This window comes from Girardinichthys multiradiatus, chromosome 22 (genome assembly GCF_021462225.1).
Source record: "Girardinichthys multiradiatus isolate DD_20200921_A chromosome 22, DD_fGirMul_XY1, whole genome shotgun sequence".
In the NCBI taxonomy this organism is placed as follows: domain Eukaryota; kingdom Metazoa; phylum Chordata; class Actinopteri; order Cyprinodontiformes; family Goodeidae; genus Girardinichthys; species Girardinichthys multiradiatus.
In genome coordinates, this window is record NC_061814.1 from 31,400,659 (window position 1) to 31,412,204 (window position 11,546).

The 11,546-nt window shown below is 38.9% G+C and overlaps 1 protein-coding gene across 1 annotated transcript; it reads left to right on the forward strand.

Annotated features, from left to right (window-relative positions):
• Positions 1-5,712: 5,712 nt before the first annotated feature.
• On the forward strand, positions 5,713-11,260 carry tbxtb (T-box transcription factor Tb). The gene is made up of 8 exons (XM_047352020.1): positions 5,713-6,846; positions 7,033-7,297; positions 9,005-9,139; positions 9,418-9,479; positions 9,561-9,622; positions 9,707-9,883; positions 10,179-10,311; positions 10,534-11,260. The coding sequence occupies exons 1-8, from the start codon at positions 6,641-6,643 to the stop codon at positions 10,793-10,795; spliced, it is 1,302 nt and encodes a 433-aa protein (XP_047207976.1). The 5' UTR covers positions 5,713-6,640; the 3' UTR covers positions 10,796-11,260.
• Positions 11,261-11,546: the final 286 nt, after the last annotated feature.

An 11,546-nucleotide genomic window follows, 5' to 3' on the forward strand; every position in this document is an offset into this window, starting at 1 on the left:
TAAGGAGGATGTAATTGTCTTCTCTAATGACTTGCACTTGGAGGGGATGGGACATGGAACAAAGGGGACACAATAAAGGATTTTAGGGGCCCTCCTGTAGGAATACTTTGCTTTAAATTGCTAAGCAAATGAAACTGCCCGTTGTTTCCTCAGTTTGGATCGGTGCTCTGCCAGACAGAGGTTAGGCAGCAGGACCAAAGAGGACCCAGTCAAGAACACCTGCTGGGGCCTAACTGGCCCCTGCTACAGTTAATGGCTTCCTGTGGCTGTGTGTTTACTTCTCATTTGTTCTGTGAGCTCTGTTTCCCAGCCCCTGAAACAAGAGAAGCTCACTTTAAATCTTTATTCCCACCACTTTCTTTCTCTGTCATTCTCTGACTGTCTCTGCTCTCAAATGAAAATTATTGGCCTTCTTAAAGCTGCAGCTCTGTGACTCATGTCCTAACCATATGCTATATTCTACACTTTGCCACAGGAGGTAGTTATTTTAAGCCTGTCACACCTGCACACCTGTCAAACACTTTCACTTCTGTCTCATCAGTCCACAGAATATTTTCCCAAAAGATGTCTATTTTTTTTTTTTAGCAAATATGGGACAGGCCTTCGCGTTGTTTTGGTAAGCAGTGTTTTTTGGTTTTGAACTCTACCATGGATGCCATCTTCGCCCAGTGTTGTTGAATGATGAACACTGACATTAACGGAGACAAGTGAGACCTGCAGTGGCTTAGTTGTTGTACTGGGTTCTTTTCTGGATGAGTTGTTGAATTATTTAGGTAATTTCTGAGCCACTCCTGGGAAGGTTCACCACTGTTCCGTGTTTTTTCCATTTGTAAATAATGACTCTCAAAGTAAATAACTGGAGTCCAAAAGTCTGGCTTTGTTTTTAATGTGTTCTTGAATTTCTTTATATCAGGGCATGTTGTGTTGCTTTTCTAGATCTTTTTGCCTACTTCATGTTGTCAGACTGGTCATAATTAAGAGAATTCTTGATTCTTTTGGTCTGAGTGTTGCTAGTAGAATTGCACCCAGCTATACAAAATGTGGTTAATCAGAGTTAATCTGTGATTTAACAGGAGGCGATGATTACTTTTCACATAGGACCAGGTTTAGAAAGCATTTGCCCTTCAAAAAACAATCATTTGAAAATGCTTTTTATATTGACTCAAATTATCTTTGTCTGATATTTAAAGTTGTTTGATTTGAACATGTATGTGATACAAAAAAGCAAAAACAAGGATTTATAAAGGGATAAATGCTGTTGTCACAGCACTGCATGCTGCATTTAAACCTGGAGGGTATACAATGAATACTGGTGGAGTTGAGATGATTGATGGTAGCTAAAAGGGCCTTTAAATCAAATTCATCCTTGGAATGGTTCTAAGAAACTTGATCTTTGTTAATCATTGTATCTTTACAAACAATAATTGCCAGGGTCATACTGTATTTTTTTCAATATCATTGCTTTTTATTGTCAGACATCTTTTGCTCCCAGTTAGCCTTGATGTCATCTATTTATAAGTTGTAAATTTGTAAAAGTAGACCGCTCTCTCTTTTTTTTTTTTTTTTATAATGTGAAATGTTCAGTATGAATTTTTATGAGCTGTGGACCTGAATGTCAGATTTAGGACAAGAAAAGTAAAGTCAAAAACAGAAGAGCTGATCTGGCAAATTCTCGGTGTGAAATCCCATCGGCCCACAGACAAACATGACGAGACGGCAGCCCCTCCTGCCTCTACCCCCTGGCTGTACCATAAGCACATTCCCCACGTCCATGAGAAATACCAAAAATAAAAGCAATTAAAGATGAAGTCAAATGGAGAGTTTGCAAATCCCCTGGTTACGTTTTTAAATAACAAGCTAATTTATCCTACCTGCCTGGGTTTTATTTGCTCAATACTAGCTGGGAAGATTTATAGGACACTTGGTGCAGTAATTTGCTATCTTCATTGCCATCTGGTCATAGCCATTTTAATGTGTTGAATTTCACAACTGTGCATTAAAGGTCTGCAAAATTAGACTGACTAGAACACACCATCTCTATTAGTTTTGCACTAACTTCAATAACAGGGAAATTTAAGACTGAGACTAGCTGTCTTTGAAAGTAGTTTTCCATACCAAAACTCCAACATTTTTACATTAGTGTTAGCAATAGTATTGATCATGTTCCCATCCACGCTTTTCCACCTGTGTCGTCTGCAGCTGATGAGGTTTGTAGAAATCTGCTATCTGCTGCACTGTCTTGTGAGCAAATGCGGCCTAGCTAAAGAGTCCTCCCTGAAGTAAGTTTGCACGCAGCAGACAAAGTGTGTTGTCACCCCAGTGTGCTGTGTTATCGGGTGCGAGCTGAAGAGTACTATGGCTGCTGTTGAGAAGTAGCACACCATTGAAAATATCTTAACAACACAATAAATGGTGTGTGCAGGTGACACACATCACAGAAAGAAGGTTAGTCAGGCTGCTGCAAACTGGGAAAGCCTTGAACCCCTAACTAATGGTAAATAGAAATATTTCAAGGGACATACTGAATGTTAAGCACTAATTACAGGTTATACACAGTGCTGTGAAAAGTGTTTGCTCACTTCCACATTTCTTCTGTTTTACTTTTTTTGTCACACTGAAATGTTTCAGATCATCAAATATATTTTTATATCAAAGATGAGTAAATACAAAAGGCAGTTTTCAAACCCATCCAAACCAACCTGGCACCAAGTAAGAAAACTTAAATAGGACCTGTCTGACAAAATGAAGCAAACTAAAACAAATCTAAACAAGAAACACACCATAGCCCCAGATCTAAATTCAAATTAGAAGACAGACTGGGCAACAATTGCATCCATGGGAGAGTTTCAAGGTGAAAATTGCTGATGCCCAAAAAGAACACAAAGGCCTGTCTCACATTTGACAAAAAAACATCTAAGGGATTCCCAAGACCTCTGGGAAAACATTTTGTGGCGTAATGAGACAAAAGTCAAACTTTTTGGAAGGTGTTTGTTCTGTTATGTCATGTGTAAAACTAACACAGCATTTCAGAAAAAAAGATCATACCAACGGTCAAACGTGGTGGTGGTGGTGTGATGGTCTGGTGCTGCTTTGTCACTTCAGGACCTAAATGATTTATGGCAATCAAAGAAGTTGAGATGTTCTGCAATGACCTTTATCAGGTCATCCAAACTCAAATATTCTCCAGTGTAACTGAGTTAAAATATTCTGCAAAGAAGAGTGGGCCAAAATCCCTCAAGACTCGCTGCAGTTTTTTCAAATACTTGATGGCAGTTGTTGCTGCAAGTGTTATGCAAACAGTTATTAGGTTTAATAGACATGTATGTTTTTACATGGGGTCAGGTTGGTTTAGATAATGTTTTTCTTCTTACTAAATGAAATAATCATTTAAAAAACATGTGTGTGACAAAAAAGTGACACCTTTTGGAAACTGGTTTCAGTGGGAAGAATGTTGGAAGGCCATCACTGCTAACTAAATACCAACTTTTAGACAATAATGATTAATTTTGTTTTGCTTTTATCGTTTTAGCGACTCTGTAACACCACAACAAATATTTCTGTGGCGGTGTTATAGTGCCACATACAGAAATGGTGAACTTACCGTTGCAATTTTTGTTTGGATGAAGATATTTTTAAAAAGTTTTTTTGCTTGGCTGGACCAAACCTTTTCTGAAGAATAAAGAGAAAGATCATTTTAGAAAAGGCATAAGACTGAAATTTTTAGAGAGTGGTTATGTCCCAGAGCTGAGATAAGCATACATGGTCAGGCCAGTGGAGTTATTTTTTCTCTCACCTCTGTGTGAAGATGGACCAAAGGCAAACAGGGAATGAGTTTGGCTGGAAGGAGTGCTGGAGAAGACAAACACACTGGTCAAAGCCAACAGGCATGCAGGAACATTATTTACCCCAGGTATGCACTGAAATCTGCAGGAGAGATGTGTCAGCTCTGCTCACATGCTCAGAGAGTCAACCCAGGGTTGAGCTTCAAGTATGGGTGATCAAGCTTTTCTTGTTTTGAGTCTTTAATCTTACTCTCTGTGGGTACCACTGTGTGATAGACACATACCCCCAAAGACTTGACACTAATTGCTGAATAAGGTGGTTCTATGAAGTATTGGGTGGAGCTGAATAAAATCCACACTACTTTTTTTAGAATCTTTACCTGATAAAAGTAAAAAGGGGGGCAACTGGGACAACAGCAGTGTGGGACACTGGTTATAACAACCCTGAGTTTTACACCATAGTTTCCTTACCTACTAATTTAAGAAGGACTCCTCTCTGATTGCAAAGTGATTAATGGATTAGGAAATGATAAGTAATCGAAATATCTGCCACCCACAGATGAAAGCCCTCACATTCGCAGCACTACACCCATGAAAGAGCAAGAATCCTGATTCGTGAGTCAATTGAGTGTGTGGTGGTGCAGCACAAAATACCACAGGACACAGCTCAGATAATCTGTGAGTCTTCAGAAGAGCAGGATGCTTGAGACAAATGAAAGATCAATTTCAAAGTGTGATTATCTATTTTTACAGAGACTGATTGTACGTCAGCCAAAAACATAAATAAAAAGATGCACCAGTACAAATATCTCTAAAACCTAGTCTTCGGTGAGAAACCATCAGACTTTAACCTGAGTGGGATTTGTTTTTCTCTGCTTGTGAACTCTAGTCCAGACTGTTGGACAAAGAGACAGACAGACTTGCTTTGCTGGCAAGAGGAATTGGGACATCCAAGATTTGGTTAGTAACATAAACCAGCCACAACAAAACAGAGCTCTGTGGAGAGCGCACATTGATGACTGCTTTTAATGTTTGTGTTTTATTTTTTCTGGTGGTCTCCATAGCAACATACAGTTGTTATTTATGAGAATGACACTGCTGTGTTACTCAGATGTAAATTATCTCATATATTTTATTGTCGTCTGACGGGATCTTGTTTTCTTTTCTCATCCACTGGTTCAAAACAAGTCAGTAACACCTGGGCCAAACAGCCATGCTCTACGCTCCAAAACAGGAGTGCCTTATTAAGGTATTCACACCTTTAGGTTAGAACTACAAACTGCAATGTGTTTTATTGGGATTTTGCTATGGATTGACACAAAGTAGTGCATAATTTGGAATTAAACAGAAAATGTCACATGGTTTTTGAATTGCCCCCAATTATTTACTTGTTTTTTACCAATTATTGTATGAAATTGCAGCAGCAAATATGTTTTGAGAATGCCTCCAAGCAGCCTTGAACTCTGAAATCTTAAAATTAAATCTTTTTTTTTTTTTTACTGAATAGCTCTAACTTAGACTGGATAGAGCACATCTTTCAAGTCTTGTCAGGTCTTGCCAGTGTTTCTCAGTTGTATTTGGTTCTGGACTTTGACTGGGCCATTCTTTAAAATGACCATGTGTTGGTATATGACATAAAATCACAATAAAATACATAGTTTGTGGTTATAATGTATGGGTTGCTAGCACTGTTGCCTTGCACCAAGAAGGTCCTAGGGTTGACTCCCTGCCAGGGGGTCTTTTTGCATGAAGTTGGCATGTTCTCCCCGTGCATGCGTGGGTTCTCTCCGGGTGATCCGGTTTCCACCCACAGCCCAAAAACATGACTGTTAGGTTAATTGGTCTCTCTAAATTGCCGTTATGTGTGAGTGAGTGTGTGCATGGTTGTTTGTCCTGTGTGTCTCTGTGTTTTCCTGCGATGGACTGGCGACCTGTCCGGGGTGTACCCCGCCTCTCGCCTGTAGAACAGGCACCAGCTCCCCCGCATCGCAGAAGAAACGAGTAAAGAAAATGGATGAATGGATGGTTATAATAAGACAAAATGTGCAAAAACCTCTTAAAAATGCTAAAAGATTAAACTTTTCCAAGGCACCAACAATCACATTCCTACATGTTCAGGACTATTTCAGTTACACTAAAGCAAAAAAGCATGCAGCACTAAATATTAAAGTTTAAATATTTTAGTTTTTTGGTTAGGGCTTTGAGTCTCAATACTCTTTGACGCCTAATGTATTTTTAAAGTTTGATTGTAAGCTGTCTTTTGTCAGTTCTGTCTTTTACCCTTTTTTCAATTGCAAAATGTTATTATACACACTGTAAGTCCTTGTGAAAGTGTAGGTTTTCAGAAATACTTGATTTTACAACAAATATGTTAAAATGTGAAAAGTCAACCATGTTTGTAATAAAATTGTTAAAAGTCTTTTCTTGTAACATTCTATCTACTGCAATTGGAAAATGTTTTTAATGATAACAAAAAGCTGAGGAAGTAATGAATAAATGTGGGCTAAACTCTGGGCCCGTGTGAGGCTGAAGACCGGCCCTGGTCATCCCTACAGGGCTGCTGCAGGTGTGGCTTTGATCTAAGTGTCAATATTTACAGGTCGATGTAATAAAGCTGCATTCAAATCGCTGCCATCCTGTTGGCCCTTAATAATATGGCTACTTTCAGCCAATGAGCGACAAGCCCGCAGAGATCAAAGAGGAGACGAGCCAACCACCTTTTCTCCAAGCAGCCATCCAGCCATGGATCCGCTGAACAGCCTATATATTCAGGAATTCATCCTGGGAAACAAAACAGCTAACGTTCTTATATCCACCCTCATAGACAGTTATTCTCAGCCCTGGAGCTGTTTGACCTGATGGCGACTGGCGCTGGTGAGTGTCCCAGCAAGGCCGCTCAGTACCGGGTGGATCACCTCCTCAGTGCGGTGGAGAGTGAGCTGCAGGCCGGCAGCGAGAAGGGAGATCCCACCGAGAGGGACCTGAAAGTGTCCCTTGATGAACAGGAGCTGTGGCAAAAATTTAAGGACCTCACAAACGAGATGATAGTTACAAAGAACGGCAGGTGAGCCAATAGATAGATAGATAGATAGATAGATAGATAGATAGATAGATAGATAGATAGATAGATAGATAGATAGATAGATAGATAGATAGATAGATAGATAGATAGATAGATAGATAGATAGATAGATAGATAGATAGTTAGATAGATAGATTGAATTGGCATTAATATTGTGTTTTCTTTAAGGCGAATGTTCCCGGTTCTGAAAATAAATGTCTCCGGACTGGACCCAAACGCCATGTATTCTTTCTTGCTGGACTTTATATCAGCGGACAACCATAGGTGGAAGTACGTGAATGGGGAGTGGGTGCCGGGAGGTAAACCCGAACCCCAGACTCCCAGCTGCGTGTACATCCACCCAGACTCCCCAAACTTCGGGGCTCACTGGATGAAGGCTCCGGTCTCCTTCAGCAAAGTCAAACTCACCAACAAGCTCAACGGCGGAGGTCAGGTAAAGGTGGAGCTGGTGTCTGAAGCAAACTGCCAGAATTGACCAATTAAATGGGTTTTTCAATGTTTTATCAGTGAGTAAATCTCAAGCTCAAGTTATGGACGTTTACCAGCTAAAAGACTCTTTAAACCTCCGTGGTTACCTGGACATGTATTGGACAGTTTTTTAAGGTTATTGTTGCATAACCTTGGCTGTTTTGATATGAATTGTATGAAATTTAACCAGACTGTGTTTTTCTTCATGGAACAAATCTTTCTCTTTTTTTCCATTTCTCTTTTTTACATTAAAAACCCAGTTTGGTTGTAACTATTCTGTTTTATAATAACCTAGAACATATTTGGCAAATTATATTTTATTAATCACATGGAAGTATAAATAATCTGCACATTTAACAGTTAGTAAACAACAGAATAATAGTATGTATTAGAAAATGATCAATCCAGAATCATCTTCCATCATATTTGTTTAAAACCTTCAAGCTCTAATCAATACACCTGATTATTAAGGATACAGTTTTACAGCTGTTGTCATTAATGCAGTTGTAGTCTTACATACGTAATATTTTTATTAATATGCATTTAAAAGAGGAAAAGACACATTTGCAACATTTATTTATTAACCTTTTCTTGTTTCTTCCTTGAAGTCACTTAATCCCCCCCCCCCCCCCCCCCCCTTTTAAAATGAAACAAAAAACACTTTTTTATGATTTAGGCATACAACATAACTGAAATATTAACAAGCGTACCCTCTGCTATCAATGAGGTGGGCATTAAAAGCTTTTCTCTAACAGTCTAAGCCAAGTCATTCTGCCTCAGGGTTAAGAAGCTTGGCTTGCTAGTAAATTTAACTTTAGCATTACCAGTGTTGCTAAGGTAGCTAAAGCTCAATACAGACTTAAATTATCTTACTGACTCATAAACTTTTTCAATCACAACTTTTGACAGTTCTTAGCTTTTACAAAGCTCAGCTTGCCATTTAGTTTGCTTGTAGCATTAGTGCAGATGCTAAGTGAGGTAAAGCTGGATATACACTTAAATTCTTGCTAAAACACTGACACTTTCTCAACGATCAGTCTTATGAAACTTCCTAGCTTTTACTAAGCTTGCTTAGCTTGCTAGCAAGTTTGGCCCTAACATTATTCCTGTAGCTAAACTAGTCAAAAAGCTCAATACAAACATATGTTCTTGCTACCCTAAGCTCAGACTTAAGTGTTTGCAATAAAGTTTCAGTTTAGCATTAGCACTGTGGCTGAACTTGTTAAAGTTTGATACAAACCTAAATTCTTGCTTTAAAACAGAAACCTTAACCACAAAGTTTTAAAGACAGTTTTTGACTTTTACTAATCTCTGCTCAGTTGTAAGTTTGAGTTTAGCATTAGCTTGCCTGCTAGCAATCTTAACTGTTGCATCAACGCTGCAGCTTAGCTTGGCATTATTGGGTACAAATTTAAACTCTTCCCCCAAGACAGAAACAATCTCAAGCGCGAAGAAGTAATACATTTTAGAACATTACATTTACAAATTGATATGCTGGATTTAAAGTTAAATCATTTTAATAGCTAAAATGTAGCCATCCAAAATTCCTTTTTGGAGTGTACTCTCTCTTTTCCATCTTAAAACGCAAGAATAAAAAGTGAAATAAAATAAGAAATTGTGATTTAATCACAAGTAATTACTCTTCTGTGTGTTTTGCTTTTTTTTTTTAAAGATTATGTTAAACTCTTTGCACAAATACGAGCCACGCATCCACATCATTAGGGTTGGAGGCCCAAGAAGAATGATCACCAGCCACTCCTTCCCAGAGACACAGTTCATTGCAGTAACAGCTTACCAAAATGAAGAGGTTAGTATAAATACAAATAGGTTTTGGTCAGATTTTACTTGTCTTGATTTAATCTGCTTTTTAAGCAGGTTCTTGCACCTCTTCTCTTTCTTTTTTTTTCATTTTCTTTTGAGAGCCTCCAGGCCATGGTGCCCTGGATGGTCAGCCATGTCTTATATATCACTAGAAGAAGTCAGATTGTGCAAGCCAAGTTTTACTTATGTGCAGAAAATATGCTATATATAATTTACTCATGACAAAGCCAACTGTAAAGTGTTTGTTGTGCACTTGTATTTCAGATAACAGCTCTAAAGATAAAGTACAACCCTTTTGCCAAGGCCTTTCTAGATGCAAAAGAAAGGTAAGCATGAGACAAAAGTAAAATTTTACCAGAACATCAATGTAAAAGCAAAATATGCAAATTAGTCTTTCTCTTTTGCAGGAATGATAACAAAGATATGAGGGAAGAAGCAAATGAAAACCCCCATTCTGGCTACTCTCAGCGTAATCTTTTATTATTTTCTTGAACTTATTCTAGTTTCCTTTTTATGGTGCTTATATTATGTGTCCTTTCCTCTGTGGAACAAGTGGGCAGCTGGTTTATTCACAGCACGGGAAGCCTGTGCCCCCCCACCAGTCCTCATAGTCAGTTTGGGAGTCCCATCGCCCTCTCGCCCTCCCACGGCTGTGAGCGTTATTCCAATCTGAGGAACCACCGCTCTGCTCCCTACAGCAGCCCATACACTCATCGGACCAATTCCCCTAGTGAGTCCTTGCATCATACATACATAAATGCTCAAGCCCCCACCCCCTGCCTTTTAACAAGACAACTAAACAAATGTTGCTGGGCAGGGGAAATGGTTTGCATTCTTCCTGTTTTTTGTGTTTGCAGCTACAGAGCTGTAGTGTTTGGCTTCAGAAAATACCTATTAAAGAATGAGCTCTAACTGTCCTGGTGACAAATACTTTAATATACAGACAATGTAAAAAAGTAATATGTTTTAATTTCTGGCATATACATCTGAAACCAGTAAACCCTGAGGTCCCTTTCATGTTGCAGCTGGCTACTCAGATAACTCATCAAGCTGCTTGTCGATGCTCCCCAGCCACGATAACTGGTCCAGTCTGCAGATGCCAACCCACTCAAGCATGATGCCCATGGCCCACAACTCCTCCTCTGGAGCCAACTCAAGGTCTATGTTCTTATCTTTATTTATATTTCTTATCTTTATTTATATTTCCTGAATTTGCTTAGAAACATATAACAGATAACTGAGAAGGACAAAGAAAGATAAATACAATAGAAAAATGTATGGACCAAACAAATAACTCACATTTCACATAATTCATCAGAGTGAGAGAAAAAAAAATGAAATGTCAGCACTAATAACTATTGAAATGTTTCACCTCTGCAGTCAGTACACTAGCCTATGGTCTGTGAGTAACTCCCCAGTGTCCCAGAGTGGGGGGTTAAACAGCTGCCTGGGGTCCCAGTTCTTCCGGGGATCATCCGGCCACTATCCCAGCATGCCTCACTCTGCCACAGTGCCCCCCTCTGGCTCTCCCATGTATGACACCAGCTCAGCCACAGAGGTGCAGGATGCTGCTCAGTATGAAGCCTCACCCCATGGACGGCTGCCCTCAGCTTGGACCCCTGTTACGCCTCCATCCCTTTGATTAGAGTATCTGAGGATTGATTGAGACCTTCTCTCAAGGACATTTGAGCTCTTCTTACTCTAAGGATGAATATACTTCCAGGCCTTTTTAAACACTCATTTGATTGGTGTGGAGTATTTCAGGGTGTTCTTTCTCCTGAAACAGGTGATATAAGAAAAACCAGCAGAGGTCTAAACAAATCTCTGTTTATTTCTAAAGAACAAAATGTTTTTTTTAATTATTAGTTGATCAGTTTGATCTGCTTATATTAAGCATAACATTGAGAGCAGGAACTCATAAAGCTCTATTAATATGAATTAGAAATTAAAAATGTTTATAATGTAAATGAGAGATCAGTTTAGGCTAAATAAATGGTTTTTTTGTTTGTTTTTTTAGCAAATGTTGCCTTTTTAGAAGCTATGGTTCAAAGAGAAATAATAATTTTCTGCTTTTCATATCATTAAAAGTCCACTTTGTTTAAAAGTCCTTTTGTGTCCTTTTCTTGTTTCTTCTTCCCAGTACGTCAAACAGCTGTTTGTTTAAGATGGCTATAATCCTCCCAGTTGGTGGTACTGTCCTTCTGGCTTTCTGAAGTGTGAAGTGGGTCCAGAATAGGAAGCCTTCAGTATAGAGATTAGATTAAATTAAATTAAATTCATTAGACCCAACAAGATTTCTGTTTTACTGGTTAATTCCCGTGGCATTAATGTATGCATTTGACTGGGTCTGATTTTATTTTATTTAATGGCAAGTCTTCAGCAACACCATGGAA